General features: G+C 41.7%; 1 protein-coding gene across 7 annotated transcripts in view; it reads right to left on the bottom strand.

Moving 5' to 3' along the window:
- Positions 1–21,274, bottom strand: part of LOC109870973 (leucine-rich repeat and calponin homology domain-containing protein 1) — a 96,271-nt gene that overhangs the window by 48,949 nt on the left and 26,048 nt on the right. For all 7 annotated transcript variants that reach the window (XM_020461700.2, XM_031805600.1, XM_031805601.1 and 4 more), the window contains exon 2: positions 152–296. In XM_020461700.2, the coding sequence (XP_020317289.1) occupies positions 152–296 (145 nt within the window). The remainder of the gene's footprint in view (positions 1–151; positions 297–21,274) is intronic.

Raw genomic sequence — 21,274 nt, 5'->3', positions numbered from 1 at the left:
AATGGCACCTCATAGGGATATCTGTGCAAACACAACTTTAAGGATCAACCACTGATATTCAGCAAAGATTGGAGGTGTTTCTAATAACATTGAAAATGAATGTGTTTCTCACTCAACACAGTCACCTGTTAACAGTAGGTCCAAGTCTTACCTGAGGTTTAAGGAGGTGAGTGACTGTAGGTTGATGATGGTGTCAGGAATAGTTTTGATACAGTTGTGATATAGGTTCAGCGATTCCAAGGCGACCAGGTGACACACCTCCGAGGGGACCTCTGCCAAACGATTCCTTGACAGGTCTGATGAGAGAGGGAGAGAGAGAAAGAAATAGGAAGAAGAGACAGATATCACCTGCAGATGTATACTAGTGCCACTAGGTGTCTCTCTCCCAAGCTCAGTACCTCCATACAACCCAGTTTACCAACAGGGAGAGAATAGCCTTGGAGGGGGACTGAGCTAAACTGTACAAGGCTACAGGTTAGTACAAGACTTCCTGTATTCTTGGCTACGGTCTCACAACAGCGAATAACAGTGATATCAGTTAGCTACTATGTTCACTGTTCAGATTAGCTCCGCTCCACTGCTGCCCATTGTTCCACGGTGATTTAGTGAATTCAACTGTGATGTCCTAAAACGCTCACGTCTATAAGGAAGCCTGTATGACGTCACAGACACCACAATGGAAGGAAGTTCAGTTAAAAACAGCAACACTCAGAATCAAAATGCTACTCATAGTTGATCTTCCGTTCAAGCAAAACAGCTTCAGTGTGACTCAAAGGCCTGCTAGCACTAGTAGCGCTGAAAGGAAATAATGAGGACTGAGGCCTGAAAATAACATCACAATGGGTGTGAGTGTGCATGTGTGCTTATATGTGTGTAGTATCTGTGTATCACAGGAGGCTGCTGAGGGGAGGATGGCTCATAATAATGGCTGGAACGGAGCAAATGGAAAGGCATCAAACACCTGGAAATGGAGTTTGATGTATTTGATACCATTCCACTGATTCTGATCCAGTCATTAACACAAGCCCGTTCTCCCCAATTAAGGTGCCACCAACCTCCTGTGGTGTGTATTTATAAAGACAAATCACCTACAGTGAATCTAGCATCACATTACGACCACCTCATACTACACTACACATCTAATGAGAGACAGCTCCTGTTACGCTACAACAACATTAACGCCTTGGATGTTACCTGAGGGTGGCTTGGTATGGGCATGACAGACAGATTAAGGCTCAAACTGAGACACATATTGGGGTGTGGGGACAGGTGTGTGTGTGTTTTTGCAGGGCAGGCATTATGGGCGATACAATGGTCATGTGATGCAACACTGATGATAACATGGCCTAGGGAAAATCCCCCCAGGGTCAATCCCGACCTCAGCTACCCCAGACTGAAGTGTTTCCAGAAAGCAGACTTTTACATCTCTCTCTCTCTCTCTCTCTCATATTTCCGCTGAACCACATCTCCCTGTGAAACAGAGAACTAACAACCCCTCCACCATCCCTCCTCATTTCCTACCTCCCACTCTCTCCTCCCTCTTTCTTGCTATCCATCGCTTTCACAAGCTCTGTCTCCCTCATTTTCCCTCTCTCTATCTCTCCCTGCAGAGTTAGCCATCAACCCTCACACACTCCGTCAGCACATAGTTTAAATACATAGGCACACATAGGGGCCTAGTTAGTTTTAGACCTACAGTATATACTTACTTATGCAGACAGACACACTCAAACACAAATGTGTTTTGAAAGTGTGTGTGTAATGTCTGAAACACACAGAAGCCAATCAGTCAATACACAGCATGCTGAAAACTTCCCCAGAACCAGTACAGGAAATGAAGTGAAGGGAACAATAATCCCCATGGGATGGATTCACCCTTAACACCATAGCTATACAATCAGATGGGCAGACACGTATACATGTAGCCTACACAAAGCCACGCAGACAGGTATCCTGGTTAGGCTCGGAGTGGCCTATTACTACGTGACTCTATAAAAGGTATAATACAAGGTGTGTGATGGGAGAGGAAGCAGTGTGTGTGTAGGCAGTAAACCGTGTCATTATGAGTTATCAGAGACCAGACCTCTTTCACTAACATCTCCCTACAGAGAGCACTCAGAAACATGTTGCTTTACATTATTTCCACTCCTCCTTTATGTGAGACATCTGTAATGTCTTTATTCTTTTGGAACTTCTGTGAGTGTAATGTTTACTGATCATTTTTGTTTATTTCACATTTGTATAATATCACAATAAATTTGTGAGTGGTTGAAAAACTAGTTTTAATGATTCCAATCTGTATATATAATTATCCCGATATTAATCAAATAATGTTTAAAAAGATGCATATCTGCTTCAGACTCAAGAATGCCTGAACAAACCAAAAGCTTTAATGTTTCTTATTTAATGTCAGAAGTAAAACTCACAGATAACATTTTAACTCCACTTTTGTTTAAGCTGTAAACCCTTACAAGTCATGAGCAATAAATAAATAAATAAATAGAGCAAGTCAATATGCATTAGAACTGTTAGCCTAATGGCACATCACCGTTTATGTTGGGGTAGTTGAGCCTAATGGCACATCACCGTTTATGTTGGGGTAGTTGAGCCTAATGGCACATCACCGTTTATGTTGGGGTAGTTGAGCCTAATGGCACATCACCGTTTATGTTGGGGTAGTTGAGCCTAATGGCACATCACCGTTTATGTTGGGGTAGTTGAGCCTAATGGCACATCACCGTTTATGTTGGGGTAGTTGAGCCTAATGGCACATCACCGTTTATGTTGGGGTAGTTGAGCCTAATGGCACATCACCGTTTATGTTGGGGTAGTTGAGCCTAATGGCACATCACCGTTTATGTTGGGGTAGTTGAGCCTAATGGCACATCACCGTTTATGTTGGGGTAGTTGAGCCTAATGGCACATCACCGTTTATGTTGGGGTAGTTGAGCCTAATGGCACATCACCGTTTATGTTGGGGTAGTTGAGCCTAATGGCACATCACCGTTTATGTTGGGGTAGTTGAGCCTAATGGCACATCACCGTTTATGTTGGGGTAGTTGAGCCTAATGGCACATCACCGTTTATGTTGGGGTAGTTGAGCCTAATGGCACATCACCGTTTATGTTGGGGTAGTTGAGCCTAATGGCACATCACCGTTTATGTTGGGGTAGTTGAGCCTAATGGCACATCACCGTTTATGTTGGGGTAGTTGAGCCTAATGGCACATCACAGTTTATGTTGGGGTAGTTGAGCCTAATGGCACATCATAGTTTATGTTGGGGTAGTTGAGCCTAATGGCACATCATAGTTTATGTTGGGGTAGTTGAGCCTAATGGCACATCACCGTTGAATTTGGGGTCGTTGTTGTCAAGCAAGAATGACAAGTCTGTCTACGGTCTCAGGCTTTAAAACTGCCCTATGGAAGGTCACTATGTTGGGGTGGGCAGGAATGCACAGGTAGCGCTTTGCCATGTGACTGACTTTGGGAAAGTTCTTTGGGTGGATCTTCCACCAGTCCAGTGGATTGGTTTCACAGTCAGCATCAGGAGACTGAAGGGCTTTTTGAAAAAACTGCCCAGTGACTTTCTCTTTTTAACTGTCAGTTGTGGTGAAGCAGCAGCAACGTCTCCCTGTGCTGGGCTTGGGTTTTCATGTCCCTCGTTGACCCACCTTCTCCTCTTTGATGTAATGTGTTTTAAACCGAGGGTCGACCAATGAGGCCATGTCCAGGAGGTCATCTGCGGCTAGATCATCATATTTCTCATTCAGATAGTCCATGACTATCGTTTTGATGGTTTGGGTGAGCTCTGTTTCACCATCATCAGGTTTCATGACCTCTGTATTGAACAGGTGTAGTACTGGCTTTAGGTAAGACACACTGACATAAGACTCACCCGACAGAGCATCTGTGAATTCTAGGAGTGGGGTCAATGTCTGGTTGATGGACTCAAGAACATCTATATCTATATCTGTATAAGTGGGAGTTAAGTGCCAGGTCTTCTTGTCACTGGACAAGACCTGTGAAATGTCTTTCTCCTGCTCCAGTACTCTTTGCACCATCTTTTGACGTGATCCCCACCTGGTAGGCGACTCTGTCACCAACTTGTTCTGGGCTAGGTTGTGTTCTTTTTGAGCAACTGCCAGGTCTCTCTTCTTTTTCCAACAAAAGGAAAAGGCACCTACCACTTTCTTACATACTCCAAATGCTCGATCCACCCATTTGTCTCTACCCACTCTCTCTAAGAGAAATCAAGAGATATTAATAAATAAAAAAAATCACAATAATGCCTTTAGTTATGTACAAATATAATATCTAACTTAATCAGTTGATGGGAAAAAAAATCACATTTAGTCCACTCTAACCAATCACTTCAATATACACAATTGACAAGGTTACTTACCAATGGCCAAGTGCAGACAATGTCCAAAACATTGTAGTCGGGTCCATTTGTTGATTTGAGCGGCCTTCACCACGTTCACACCACTATCCTTTGTTATGCAGACCTGTCTGCCTTGACTGAGTCCCCAGGAGGCGAGAGCATCAATGAGCCCCTCTGCTATAGCTTCAGTTTAACCCTTTTTATCAATCATTTCTTTGTTGGAAGCTGCTCCTTCTCCATGGCTATCACTACCACTGTTTTTGCCTACATCACTAATTTTTCGTGGTTAATAGTGGTGACTCCATCACTCGAGGTGCTAAGTGGTTTTACGTGGGCGTATACCTCTCCACGTGCATATTGTCACTTCTCCGCACGTTCCTGCTGGGTCACAGAGTTGAAATGGACTGCTGTACCTAATTACTCAATATCGACATTATTGAAAATGAATCTGAAAGGTTTTTATATCGTTATTGAGGGAAGTAATTACCTCGATAATCATTGATATTGATTTATCGCCCAGCCCTACCCAACCCCCACTATTACAGCCGCCCAAACCCCATCCTGCGACCTAAGAGGTATATATCAGATGCTCAACATGCTCTACTCACACCTACTGTGATGGTCCGGGCCTAAACCATGCAAAAACAACACTAGACATTATGGAACAGAAAGCTTTTACTATCTCATCCTGGAATATACAAGGCCTGAGGTCATCTGCCTTTGGCCTAAAGAGCAGGAACCCAGACTTCATCAAAGAAATTGGAAATTCAGACATTGTCATCCTACAAAAAAAAAATGGTATAAAGGAGACAGGCCCACTGGTTTCCCTCTAGGTTACAGAGAGCTGCTAGTCCCATCCACCACCCTACCAGGTGTGAAACAGGGAAGAGACTCAGGGCGTATGCTAATTTGGCATAGAGCAGACCTAACACACACTATTAAATTAGTCAAAAGAGGAACATTTTACAGAAATTAATAAGGAAATGATCTCAACAGAGAAAAATGTCCTCGTGTGCTAAATATATCCAATAGAATCTAAATGATGACAGCTTCTAAATCCTAGAGGGGGAGATCAACAATTTTCAAGCTCAGGGACATGTACTAGTCTGTGGTGACCTAAATGCCAGAACTGGACAAGAACCCAACACCCTCAGCGGGACAAACCCCTACCTGGAGGTGACAGCATTCCTTCCCCCATATACCCCCCTGGACACAACTACGACCACATAACCAACAAAAACGTGTCACAACTCCTGCAGCTCTGTCGGACTCTGGGTATGTACATAGTCAATGGTAGGCTTTGAGGGGGCTCCTATGGAAGGTACAACTATAGCTCATCTCTTGGCAGTAGCACTGTAGATTACTTTATCACTGACCTCAACCCAGAGTCTCTTAGAGCGTTCACAGTCAGTCCACTGACACCCCTATCAGATCACAGATCACTATCAGATCACAGCAAAATCACACTCTAATTGAACAGAGCTATGCTCAAATAACAAGAAATAAAAGCCAAAGGAACTGAATAATATTAAGAGATGGAAGGAAAATAGTGTGGAAAACGACCAAAAAACCATTAGGCAACAACAAATTCAATCCCTTCTAGACAATTCCCTGGACAAAGGTTTCACTATAATAGTGAAGGTGTAAACTTGGCAGTAGAACGCTTTCAAGCAGACAACCTAAGAAAATGAACAACAATGACAAATGGTTTGATGTATAATGCAAAAACCTAAGAAAGAAATTGAGAAACCTATCCAACCAAAAACATAGAGACCTAGAAAACCTGAGCCTACGCCTTCACTATGGTGAATCACTAAAAACAATACAGAAATACATTACGGAAAAAGAAGGAGCGGCACGTCAGAAATCAGCTCAATGTAACTGAAGAATCCATAGAATTGAACCACTTCTGGGAAAATTGGAAAACTCTAAACAAACAACAACACAAAGCGCTACCTATCCAAAACGGAGATGTATGGATAAACCACTTCTCCAATCATTTTGGCTCTATAACAAAGAACAAAGAACAAACAGCAAAAACATATACATGATCAAATGCAAATCTTAGAATCAACTATTAAAGACTACCAGAACCCACTGGATTCTCTAATTTCATTGAATGAACTACAAAATAAATGACAAACCCTTCCAACCCCAAAATGCCTGATGGTATCCTGAATGAAATTATAAAATATATAGACCACAAATTCCAATTGGCTATACTCTTTAACTTTTATGGCTGCAGGGGCAGTATTGAGTAGCTTGGATGAAAAGTGCCCATATCAAACGGCCTGCTCCTCAGTCATAGTTGCTAATATTTGCATATTATTATTAGTATTGGATAGAAAACACTCTGAAGTTTCTAAAACTGTTTGAATGATGTCTGTGAGTATAACAGAACTCACATTGGCAGGCAAAATCCTGAGTTGAAATCAAAACAGGAAGTCAGAAATCTGAGCCTGTATGTATTCACCAGAGTCCCCAATGAAATCCCCTTGAGATATGAATGATGTTGCACTGCCTATGGGTTCCACTAGATGTCAACCATCAATAGACATTATAATGAGGCTTCTATGTTGTTGTGGGAGTGAATGAGAGCAGAATATATCAGATGTCCATCAAGCAGCCATTTTGTGATTGCACTTTTTCCTCATGTCACTTGTGTTCCATTGCTCACGAAGACAAGAAGGAATACTCCGGTTGGAACTTTATTGAAGCTATATGTTAAAAACATCCTAAGTGATTGATTCTGTACTTAGTTTGAAATGTTTCTTTGACCGGTAATATCACTTTTTGCCCGATATATAACGCTGACCAGAATTAGCGTTTGGATATGTATACCAAACGCGCTAACAAAAGAAAGTATTTGGACATAAATAATGGACATTTTTGAACAAAACAAACATTTATTGTGGACCTGGGATTCCTGGAGTGCTTTCTGATGTAGATCATCAAAGGTAAGGGAATATTTATCCTGTAATTTCTTGTTTATGTTGACGCCATCTTTGCGGCTGTGCTGTTTTTACTTTTGAGCGCCATCTCAGATTATTGCATGCGTTTCTTTTTCCGTAAAGTTTTTTTGAAATCTGACACAGCGGTTGCATTAAGGAGAGGTGTATAACTTGTATTATCATCTACATTTATGTATTTCTGTTGAATGATGTGGCTATGCAAAATCACTTGTTTTTGGAACTAGTGAATCTAACACGCCAATGTAAACTCAGATTTGTTTTTTTACATAAATATTAACTTTATCAAACAAAACATGCATGTATTGTCTAACATGAAGTCCTATGAGTGTCATCTGATGAAAATAATTCAAGGTCAGTGATTCATTTTATCTTCTGTTTTTTTGTGAATGCTATATTTTGCTGGAAAATAGCTGTGCTTATTGTGGTTTGGTGGAGATCTAACATAATCGTTTGTAGTGCTTTCGCTGAAAAGCCTATTTGAAATTGGACACTTTGGTGGGATTAACAACGAGAATAGCTTTAAAATGATATAAGACACATGTTTTAGGAATTGTAATTATGAGATTTCTGTGGTTTGAATTTGGCGCCCTCTATTTTCACTGGTAGTTGCCATATCGATCCCGGTATCGGGATTGCCGCCATAACAGGTTAACATCATCCTCAGCTCTGACATCTACCACAATATTTGGAACAAAGGACTGATCACCCCAATCCACAAAAGTGGAGACAAATTTGACCCCAATAACTACCAGGGGATATGCGTCAACAGCAACCTCGGGACAATCCTCTGCATTCTCATTAACAGCAGACTCGTACATTTCTTCAGCAAAAACAATGTACTGAGCAAGTGTCAAATTGGCTTTTTACCAAACTACCGTACAACAGCCCACGTATTCACCCTGCACACCCTAATTGACAAACAAACCAAAACAAAGGCAGTCTTCTCATGCTTTGTTGATTTCAAAAAAGCTTTCAACTCAATCTGGCATGAGGGTCTGCTATCCTCCAACAAATTTCAGTGGGTGCGAGACCTGGAGAGGGCTACAAGCCACAGTGTCTCGCACCCACTATGAAATTTGGTGGAGGATCAGTGATCTGGGGGTGCTTCCGCAAGGCTTTAATCGGGCAGATTTGTCTTTGTGAATGACGCATGAATCAAGCCACGTGTACAAGGTTGTCCTGGAAGAAAACTTGCTTCCTTCTGCTCTGACAATGTTCCCCAAATCTGAGGATTGTTTTCTCCAGCAGGACAATGCTCCATTCCACACAGCCAGGTCAATCAAGGTGTGGATGGAGGACCACTAAATCAAGACCCTGTCATGGCCAGCCCAATCTCCAGACCTGAACCCCATTGAAAACTACTGGAATGTGATCAAGAGGAAGATGGACGGTCACAAGCCATCAAACAAAGCCTGAGCTGCTTGAATATTTGCTTGAATATTTGCCCAACATCAATGTGAAAGAATGGTGGAGAGTATGCCAAGACGCATGAAAGCTGTGATTAAAAATCAGGGTTATTCCACCCAATATTGATTTGTGAACTCTTCCCAAGTTAAAACATTAGTATTGTGTTGTTTAAAAATGAATATGAACTTATTTTCTTTGCATTATTTGAGGTCTGACAACACTGCATCTTTTTTTGTTATTTTGACCAGTTGTGATTTTCTGCAAATAAATGCTCTAAATGACAATATTTTTCATTGGAATTTGGGAGAAATGTTGTCAGTCAATAGTTTATAGAATAAAACCTTTTTTTTTTTTTACCCAAACACATACCTATAAATAGTCAATCCAGAGAAACTGATCATTTTTCAGTGGTCTCTCAATTATTTCCAGAGCTGTAGATCAATGAATTGGCGAGGGCACAAGAACAGTCTGCAGAACCTGGCCTCACCCTATTAGAATCTGAAGTCAAATGTCTACTGTTTGCCAATGATCTGGTGCCTCTGTCCCCAACCAAGGAGGGCCTACAGCAGCACCTAGATCTTCTGCACATATTCTGTCAGACCTGGGCCCTGACAGTAAATCTTAGTAAGACTAAAATAATGGTGTTCCAAAAAAGGTCCAGTTGTCAGGACACCATTGCCCTAGGGCACACAAAAAAAACTATACATACCTCGGCCTAAACATCAGCGCCACAGGTACCTTCACAAAGCTGTGAATGATTTGAGAGACAAGGCAAGAAGGGTCTTCTATGCCATCAAAAGGAACATAAAATTGGACATCCCAATTAGGATCTGGCAAAAAAATATGTGAATCAGTTACTTTGACCTACATGGTTGTGAGGTCTGGGGTCTGCTCACCAACCAAGAATTCACAAAATGGGACAACAAAAAAAATTGAGACTCTGCGTGCAGAATTCTACAAAAATATAATCTGCGTACAACGTAAAACACAAAATGATTTATGCAGAGAAGAATTAGGCCGATACCCGCTAATTATCAAATCCAGAAAAGATAAGTTAAATTCTACAACCACCTAAAGGGAAGTGATTCCCAAACCTTCCATAACAAAGCCATTACCGACCTGGAGAAGAGCCCCCTAAGCAAGCTGGTCCTGGGGCTCTGTTCACAAACACAAACAGACCCCACAGAGCCCAAGGACCGCAACACAATCAGACCCAAAAAGATAATGCCTTGACACATTGGAAAGCATTTACAAAAAAACTGAGCAATCTAGAATGCTATTTGGCCCTAAACAGAGAGTACCCAGTGCCAGAATACTTGACCACCATGACTGACCCAAAATTAAAGAAATCTTTGACTATGTACAAACTCAGTGAGCATAGCCTTGCTATTGAGAAAGGCTGCCAATGGCAAACTGGCTCTCAAGAGAAGACAGGCTACGTGCACACTGCCCACAAAATGGAAACTTAGCTGCACTTACTAATCTCCTGCCAAATGTATGACCATAGAGAAACATATTTCCCTCAGATTACACAGACCTACAAATCGAAAACAAATCCAATTTTGATCAACTCCCATATCTACTGGGTGAAATACCACAATGTGCAATCACAGCAGCAAGATTTGTGACCTGTTGCCACAAGAAAAGGGCAACTAGTGAAGACCAACATAATTTTAAATACAACCTATATTTATGTTTATTTATTTTCCCTATTCCCTATTTGAACTATTTGCACATCATTACAACACTCTATATATTAATATTTTGGAACTTTTGTGAGTGTAATGTTAACTGTTCATTATTTCACTTTTGTTTATTATCTATTTCACTTGCTTTGGCAATGGAAACATTTGTTTCCAATGCCAATAAAGCCCCTTAAATATCATTTGAATTGAATGAGAGAGAAGAGAGAGAGTCTGTACTTGTGTGTGTGATCCAGCACACTCATAGGCATGGAACCAAATCAAATCAATTTTTATTTGTCACATACACCTGGTTAGCAGATGATAATGCGAGTGTAGCGAAATGCTTGTGCTTCTAGTTCCGACCATGCAGTAATATCTAACAAGTAATCTGACCTAACAACTCCACAACAACTACCTTATACACACACAAGTGTAAAGGAATGAATAAGAATATGTACATAAAAATATATGAATGAGTGATGGCCGAACAGCATAGGCAAGATGCAGTAGATGGTAGAGTACAGTATATACATATGAGAAAACTCCCATTGTGAAATAATGCTGATGGAATTGAGGGAAATACCAGTCAATGTAAAAACGTTTGACTGGTCATGCTTATTGGTCTATAGGTTAATTTGCATAATTTAGTGGAATTAAATTGGCACGTTTGTACAGTATATTGTACAGTATAAAGCCTATCTTATTTATCATCACATGCTGCTGCATCTCAAACAGGAAGGCAGGCTTCATCAGCGCATCACATTTCACCATATCCGTGGAAGCAATTATTTTATATAAACTTTCTTTCATTGTCCAGTAGCCAATGGCATAATCCTAGTCATATTAGCAACCCATGCTAGTTGTTGCATATTAGATCTCCCCTCTCTCTAAATTTCTAACGGATATTTTCATCTCTGTAACATGAAACCGCTCACATGTTCGGTAAGCTTTTAACAATTTTTTTCCCACTAATTGCATTACGTAACGAACATTCGCGCATAGCCTACTGCCTTGTGTGCATTGCTTCCCTTATAATGTGAAGAAATAATAGTTTATCAACATTTTAAGCTAAGCTTTCTAATCTCTTGCATCAGACTCATTGCTCTTTACAGTTTTTTTATGTAGCCTAGGCCTACTGGTTGTACACATTTGGGATCTATCGTCCCACAACTGTCCCAGAGTCTGTTTGGAACAGGCTATTTCTTTCTAGACAAGCTGACCAATAGAATAGGTTAACATTTCTACTATGGGGGATAGTGGATTGGTATAGGCTAGTGATGTTGCTGTTCGTTACTGGTCTTATTGGATGAGGAAAAGTAAATGTGGACAGTTATTCTAACATCTTCAAAGTGCACTTCAGAATTCAGTAAGAAGGACAGCACATTGTTGCATCCTCGACTTGCATGTTCTGTTAATATGAACTACCATAATCTAAATGTGATTTCTGCCATTCTGAGCACCGTTGGTGGACGCCCTAATCAGGTTTTGCATCCAATGCACATGGGTCCGGTAAATTTCTCAAATGTCCGGTAAATAAAAATGCTGCCGGTCAAATGTCTGGCACCACATTTTCCTAAAGGAAACCCTGACACACACACACACACACACACAAAGCCTTGAGCAGTCTCTCGACCTGACACACTTCATGATTAGTGTGTGTGTGGTGTGAGTATGTAGGAGTACCATATGCTAACCCAAAAGCGTAAAAATAAAAAAACATTCCTCTTCACACACACACGCTCAAGGCCCACGCTCAAGGCCTCAAGGCCCACGCTCAAGGCCCACGCTCAAGGCCCATGCTCAAGGCCCAAGGGTGAGATGTTTCAGTATCCTACCCCACTGCCCTTTACATGACCCCATAGTGCTGGGAAACACACACAAGAACACACACACACAGGGGACTCTCCTATTTTAGCTGATTTTTAACAGGCTGTATTCAGATCAGAGCAATGAAGACAATGTGCAGTTGACATAGTGTGTACAGTCTCTGAGAGCCCTGAAATAAGTGAGAAGAAAATTGGACCAGAAGTTCAAAAGAAATCATGTTTCAGCTTTGTTTTTCTTGTCTTTCTGAAAATAACAGGTGCCAACCTTCCACAGGTGCAAAATGCTTAGTCAAAACTCTCACTCCTGCTTCCTTTACTGCCTGCAAGGAGTAAGGAGGGGATTTTACACGGTCAGCTGTGTCGTACATACCATATACCTTTCTGAACATGAATACAGTAGTAACCTAGATAATGTTCACCTGATTCCTGTGCAACTCTTGAAAACAGTTTAGCAGCTTAGCACCAACAACAACGACAGAATGATTGTGGGTTACGCAGAAATGCTTGTATGCTCAAACGGTGAAGAAAAAAACGACCTCTGACACACACTCATGTGACAAGACGCATGCACGCATCCACTCTTTACTGCTTGCTCTGTAATAGAGTAGAATTTGGATTTCAAAATAATATAAACGTGAATAATGAAACACCATTTATAATTCTCTTATTTTTTTCATTACATTGTTGAACATAATATACTCAACAGGTTATTCAAGGTTCCAAAGTGGGATCTTGGCTAGTTTTAAAGTTAGGGCCCATTTCATACAGAGAAATTGGCATAGCAGGCAATGTAACCAATCAGAGCACTCCTCTTAATTGTATCATTGCACATCCTGCAAATCACCAGCAGAGTGTGAACATTTTGAATCTATTTTCACATTCACATTGTTGGTAGTGCGTACAAACTGAATCATAACTCTGCTACTTTTAGAGATCCCACTCTGGACCTTTGATATGCCTGTTGACTATATTATTTTCAACAATATAGAGAAACATTTGCACATTTTATTTTTCAAAATTCCTATTTTAAAAAATAAATAAAAATACTACTCATATTACAGAGCAATGCTTCATATTTATGACATGATAAAGCTTCATATGACAACAGTTCTAAAGATGAAACATTATGGAGTCTTAAAGGAGGCCTAGGTAAGGCCAAAATATTGAAAGAAAAGGCCAACTTTTAATATTATTCTCATTTATGCTTTTAGATACTTTTGTATTTATAATGTATGTGGACACCCTTCAAATTAGTTGCTGACAGTTGTATTAAATCAAGCACACAGCCATGCAATCTCTATGGACAGACATTGGCAGTAGAATGGCAGCATTTTATTTTTGGGAAGGGCTCGTAAGGAGCATTTCACGGTAAAGTTGACACCAGTTTTATTCGGCGAAGGTTACACAAAACATTTGATTCTATCTTTCTATGAGCTCTTGATGTCAATTTTTTATTTGTTATCCCTCTTTCCCACTTCCTTTAATCCAAACACCACCAGCTGAATTGTTCAACTGACAGCCAACAGATACAGACCCCTGCGTTGCTGAATTAAGTCTGGCTCTTTATTGTTGGATAGATACAGTTTCGCAAGCGCACGCACGCATTCACACAAAATGGATATGAAGGTAGCCCAGATGGCATGGCTTATCATTCTAATCCCTGGCACACATTATATTGACAGAGCTGCAACTGCTCTTGCTGCAGCATGGGGCTGCATGTGTGTGTAAGATTAAGATTAAACAACTGAGACAGAAACTGAACAGGTTCCACAGACATGTGACTAACAGAAATGGAATAATGTGTCCCTGAACAAAGGGGGGGGGGGGTCAAAATCAAAAGCAACAGTCAGTATCTGGTGTGGCCACCAGCTGCATTAAGTACTGCAGTGCATCTCTTCCTCATGGACTGCACCAGATTTGCCAGTTCTTGCTGTGAGATGTTACCCCACTCTTCCACCAAGGCACCTGCAAGTTCCCGGACATTTCTGGGGGGAATGGCCCTAGCCCTTACCGAACGAACAAACAGGTCCCAGATGTGCTTAATGGGGTTCAGATGCGGGCTCTTCGCTGGCCATGGCAGAACACTGACATTCCTGTCTTGCAGGAAATCGCACACAGAACGAGCAGTATGGCTGGTGGCATTGTCATGCTGGAGGGTCATGTCAGGATGAGCCTTCAGGAAGGGTACCACATGAGGGAGGAGGATGTCTTCCCTGTAACACAGTGTTGAGATTGCCTGCAATGACAAGCTCAGTCCGATGACGCTGTGACACACCGCCCCAGACCATGACGGACCCTCCAACTCGATCCCACTCCAGAGTACAGGCCTCTGTGTAACGCTCATTCCTCATGCCTAAGGCACGTTCAAGCAGATGAGCAGGGACCCTGAGCATCTTTCTTTTGGTGTTTTTCAGAGTCAGTAGAAAGGCCTCTTTATTGTCCTAAGTTGTCATAACTGTGACCGTAATTGCCTACCGTCTGTAAGCTGTTAGTGTCAAACGACCGTTCCACAGGTGCAAGTTCATTAATTGTTTATGGTTCATTGAACAAGCATGGGAAACAGTGTTTAAACCCTTTACTAGAGGTTGACCGATTAATCGGAATGGCAGATTAATTAGGGCCGATTTCAAGTTTTCATAACAATCGGAAATCAGTATTTTTGGACACCGATTTGTCTTTTTTTTTTTTAATCTTTTTTTTTTACTAATTTATTTAATCTTTATTTAACTTGGCAAGTCAGTTAAGAACACATTCTTATTTTCAATGACGGCCTAGGAACGGTGGGTTAACTGCCTCGTTCAGGGGCAGAAAGACAGATTTTCACCTTGTCAGCTCGGGGGATCCAGTCTTGCAACCTTACCGTTAACTAGTCCAACGCAATAACGACCTGCCTCTCTCTCACTGCACTCCACAAGGAGACTGCCTGTTACGCAAATTCAGTAAGCCAAGGTAAGTTGCTAGCTAGCATTAAACTTATCTTATAAAAAACAATCAATCATAATCACTAACTACACATGGTTGATGATATTACTAGATATTATCTAGCGTGTCCTGTGTTGCATATAATCTGACTGAGCATACAAGTATCTAAGTATCTGACTGAGCGGTGGTAGGCAGAAGCAGGCTTGTAAACATTCATTCAAACAGCACTTTCGTGCGTTTTGCCAGCAGCTCTTCGTTGTGCGTCAAAAGCATTGCGCTGTTTATGACTTCAAACCTATCAACTCCCGAGATGAGGCTGGTGTAACCGAAGTGAAATGCCTGGCTAGTTAGCGTGCACTAATAGCGTTTCAAATGTCACTCGCTCTGAGCCTTCTCGTAGTTGTTCCCCGTGCTCTGCATGGGTAACGCTGTTTCGATGGTGGCTGTTGTCGTTGTGTTGTTGGTTCGAGCCCAGGGAGGAGCGAGGAGAGGGACGGAAGCTATTCTGTTACACTGGCAATACTAAAGTGCCTATAAGAACATCCAATAGTCAAAGGTTAATGAAATACAAATGGTATACAGGGAAATACTCCTATAATTCCTATAATAACTACAACCTAAAACTTCTTACCTGGGAATATTGAAGACTCATGTTAAAAGGAACCACCAGCTTTCATATGTTCTCATGTTCTGAGCAAGGAACTGAAACGTTAGCTTTCTTACATAGCACATATTGCACTTTTACGTTCTTCTCCAACACTTTGTTTTTGCATTATTTAAACCAAATTGAACATGTTTCATTATCTACTTGAGGCAAAATTGATTTTATTGATGTATTATATTAATTTAAAATAAGTGTTAATTCAGTATTGTTGTAAATGGCATTATTACAAATACCATTTTTTAAATTTATTTTTATTTTTTAATAAAATCGGCCTCCAATAATCGGTATCGGTATTGAAAAATCATAATCGGTCGACCTACAATGATAATCTGTGAAGTTATTTGGATTTTTACGAATTATCTTTGAAAGACAGGGTCCTGAAAAAGGGACATTTGTTTTTTTGCTGAGTTTACATGACCTCTGTGTAATGAACAGCATGACATACAGACAGTATGAAAGGGCAGAATTCATGATGTCACAGACTACTCTGCTTGTGTCAACCAACCTCAATCATAAACATAGCATTCCACCTACAGTACCCAAGATATACTCCAAACTCCTCAACACTACTACAACCTACTAACATTACAACTGTACCCTGAGGGCCTACCACCCCAACACAGTGTGACAAGCCTCAACCACTTACACACATCTCTCACCTCCAACCTTTATATTTCCCCAGGTCTCAAAATCTGTTACTCGGTCCTAATCCTTCTAAGAGAGTGTAACTATCCCCCTACTCTACTGAAAATGTAAACCGTTTATAGCATACGCTTCCCCTCACATCAGTTCCACCACTTTCTGTTACGGAGACAAAATGACCGCCATAGACATCAAACAATATCTAGAGCATAGATGCCTTAAATAGGCCTGTCAGCTGGCTCCAGTGTCTTAACAGCAGAGAAAGTGAGTTTACGTTACATGTGGTGCCAGTCCACTTGGCACAGGTTAGCTAACAGCTCGCTGGTAAACAAAGGTACATTAGCATTGAGCTGGTTGTCATGGCAGCAGAAAGGGCTGAGGCCTACGACGTTTATGATTCCTGGTTCCTGATAAGGGTTATTCCTGAGAAAGTTTGTCAAGGACTGATGTGGGTTACGGAGAGTTACAGAGGAGTTCTGAGAAGTTATGGATAAGACAGGGTCTTCCTCCTCTTCAGTGACTTGGCTCTGTCTTGATAGAGAGGTATGAGTTCATTATCAGTTCCAGTACGCACCCAGGACATCTCTCAGAGACAGGTTAGCCACCCAGACAGGTACAGATAGGAACACACGAAGACATAAACAAGACATGATGGGACCTTGGCTAGATCTTCCTCTCCCTCACACAGTCTATCTCCGTTTCCTCCTACTTCCTCACCCACACACTCTCTCTCTCTCCCTCAACCTTCCTCCCTCACTGTCATATGACTGAGTCAATCCTGCATCCTCTTGTGGAACGTGTACCACTTGAAGAAAGGCAGAGACACGTCCTGATATCTCCTCTGTCTCTCTGCCTGTATCTAGACCCATGGGTCTCCTCCTACAGTGTGTCCTGTTGGACAGACCTCCCAGGGTTTTCCCATCCTGAGGCCAGCTTCCAAGGAAACTCTACAGCGTTCCTACTGTCACCTCTGGGAACTGATCCAGCCAAAATGAACACTTCCTGAAACATGATACTTTCATCAAACCACAGGGAAATTTAAGAGGACTGGGGAATGAGAGAAAAACTGTTCATCTGTTCACGCACTCACAAAACACACAAAAACACCCGTTAACCTGCAACTTCCTGTGCCGTACAAAGTATCCACATCAACTCTCTACCACATGACATGAGTGTGATCTCAGACCAATCACCTGACAGTGTTTGACTGAAACAGGAAGACACATGGTACGTGTCCACCTATCAGTGTCAACACTGACCTCTGGTACAATGAAACAGCCCCAAAAAATGCCTGTCATCTGCCATGACTGTAATCTAATGATTTCTAGTGGTTATTCTGCTGATTCATAGTTGTTGATGTGTATAATTATCATTGTCAATCAAATGCTATCCAGCAAGAGAACATCTGGCACCAATAATCATCTTAAGAGTGTTAGCATCTATATCCACAGATTCACACCACTCTAAATCCCTGCTGATAAATGGTGCCCCCACACATTGACTCTGTACCGGCACCCCCTGTATATAGCCTCGCTATTGTTATTTTACAGCTGCTCTTTAATTACTTTCATTTCTTAATCTTTTTTATTTTGTATTCTTTAAACTGCATTGTTGGTTAATAAGGGCTTGTAAGTAAACATTTCACTGTAAGGTCTACTATACCTGTTCTATTCATCGCATGCGATAAATACAATTTGATGTCACATTCCTCTGCTTGAGGGCCTACCCACTTACACATAATGATTTCTGTTTCTCCTGTCTCTCTCTCTTTCACACACACACACGCGCGCACACACACACAGGTCAGGCCTGTTCATGTGAGTCCCACTCTAGTATGGTAGAGGAACAGGCTGGTCATTGAGGTCGCCACAAAGGTTAACATTATCTCTACCGTGGGCACACTGTGGCCCTCATACTGGACTGAGGAATCTGGAGAATCAGCAGCTCAGACACACACACACACACACACACACACACACACACACACACACACACACACACACTCAGATAGACACAGTATACACAAACACTGCATTCATGAACATAGCTATTCCCACTAACCTGATAACATTCGTAAACACACAGTCACATAATGTGTGTACAAAAACACATTGTTTCTGTAATATAGAATAATACAGCCATCGTTAACAGTATCCACTGGGCACACACTTGTTAAATCAACGTTGTTTCCACGTAATTTCAATGAAATTACATTGAACCAAAATGGAATATACATTGAATTGACATTTGTGCCAATGGGTATGTACCAATGTGTAGGACTACTCCCATCAGGGCCATCCAGTAAGACCCAGCTCTAAAACTCCCTGTACTGCTGTTCTGTTTAACTGTTCTGTTCCAGCTGCATCCTCAGGCCCTGCAGGAAGAGGCCTCTCCCTCAAGCTCTAATGACAGGGTCTGTGCCACACACATACACGCACAGACACACACGCATGTTCACAAACAATGTTCACAAATACACACACCACAGTGATATAAAAAGCCTATCCTGAGAACCAGTGTAGCCACACAGTACACTGCATGCAGCAGTACAGTCTGAGGGAACCATCTCATTATGAAATTACCGGAGAAGCAGAGTTCTAACTCACTGAACTGTAAGACAGCTTAGTTCAAAAAGCCTTAGCCTATCTCCACAGCCCCTAGCAGTCACATCAAAACCAGTGGCCAACATCTCCTCATCAAACAACAACACAACACTTTTCCCTAGGGAACCCATAGGGACTAGGGTCTAGGGTTGACTTACTGGTTTGGTTTATCATCAGTGTGACCGACCTATGGAAAGTACACTACCAGGCCAAGATGGGAAGAAAGAGAGGGAGAGAATGTACTGTTTGTTAATGAGTGAAGAAGGATTAAAAGGCTTGCTTCTGTATGTGACTGTGACCCTAAATGAACGCCCCACAGCACCGTGGCTGAAAGCACCCAGACGACCGACAGAGAGACCGTGCTGCGTTTCATTTCACACCAAGTGGTTTTTACTGAAAGCAGCTGAAAGACTGCCTGCCTGGGACAAAAACAGGCCCGTATGAGTCTGGAATGAGCCAGCAGCAGGATATGGGATAAAGTTCAGTGAACTGTACTACACAGGGGGAAGGCTAGACCATTACCTCATCACTAGCTCACTTTGTAGTACAAACATCAAAGGGGTGTGAGGATAGAGCTGCTAGAAACTGGTAAGATGATATGATTAGTGTGACGTCAGTTACAACATAGGATGCCTACTGTGCAGTGGAAATCAGAATATACACTCACCAACAAATGTATTAGGTACACCATCCCGTTCACGAAAATGGATCACTCCTACAGACAGTGAGTCAGATGGCCATGGCTTGTATATAAAGCAGGCAAAAGGCATCTATGCATTCAGTTACTGTTTGATTGAATGTTAGAATTACTGTCAGGCGTTTCACGCACGACAGTTTCTAGGGTTTACTGAGAACGATGCAACAAACAATAAACATCCAGTCAGCGGGAGTCCTGTGAGCAAAAAACAGCTCGTTGACGAGAGATTGAAGGAAAATGGCAAGAATCGTGCAAGCTAACAGGTGGGCCACAAACAGACAAATAACGGTGCAGTACACGAGTGGTGTGCAGAACGGAATTTCACAACACACAACTCGTCGGTCCTTGTCACGGAAGGCTAATGCCGCAGATGACCACACCGGATTCTACTCCTATCAGCTAAAAAAACAAGAAAAAGCCTCTCCAGTGGCACGCGATCACCAACACTGGACAACTGGCCTGACAAATGCTATTGTGTCATGATGGTTTTGAAGTAAGCAGCATGAGTCCATAGACCCACTGGTGTCAACAATACAGGCTGGTGGTGGTGGTTTACTGGTGTGGAGAAGGTTTTCCTGGCAAATGTTAGGTCCCTTGATACCAATTGAGCAATAAACGTTTCCGACACCTTGTGGAATCCATTCCCTGAATAAGCCATTCTGGAGCCAAAGGGTGGTCCGAACCGGTACTAGATGAGTGTGCCGGATAAACTTTCTGGTGAGTGTACATTACATGACTCCTTGTGTGGAATCCTGTGTGTAGGCGTTCATGGTACATTTTGCGTACCTTCAGATATTTTAAGTAGAAATTGTGCACCAAAATTTTAAAAAACTGTTATATTAAATTAAGTTTCATTCGATATATACCACATGGAAAATTCAATAACTTTCTAAAATGCTTCCTAATGTACGTCATTTTTTTTTTAAAAGGCTTCTAGGAAGATTTTATCCCACTTAACCCCAAAATGTATTTATGCTTTCACCATCATTGTAAAGCCCTAGTTATGTTTTTGCTTTGGCGGTCATTTCTGAAGATTGGGATTTATTTCCTGTGACCTCATTTTAAGGTCAACCCTGTTACCTGAACTGAACTCTCATTTTAATATGGTAAAACTTGTTTTAAAAAAAATAGTTTTCTCAAAAGAAACTTTGAACATAATAGTAAAACCATAGTGTATTTGTGTTTATTATGGATCCCCCATTACTCTCCCTGGGGTCCAGCAAAATGAAGGCAGTTTATACCATTTTAAAAGCATTACAATACATTCACAGACCGTGTGCCGTCAGGCCCCTACTCCACCACTACTACATATATACCGTACGACACAACAGTGGTAGGCTTGATTACCAACAATGACGAGACGGCCTACAGGGAGGAGGTGAGGGCCCTCGGAGTGTGGTGTCAGGAAAATAACCTCACACTCAACGTCAACAAAACTAAGGAGATGATTGTGGACTTCAGGAAACAGCAGAGG

This window comes from Oncorhynchus kisutch, linkage group LG26, assembly GCF_002021735.2.
Source record: "Oncorhynchus kisutch isolate 150728-3 linkage group LG26, Okis_V2, whole genome shotgun sequence".
Classification (NCBI taxonomy): Eukaryota; Metazoa; Chordata; class Actinopteri; order Salmoniformes; family Salmonidae; genus Oncorhynchus; species Oncorhynchus kisutch.
The sequence above is the reverse complement of the archived record's forward strand: the minus strand, read 5'-3'. Positions and strand labels throughout refer to the sequence as shown.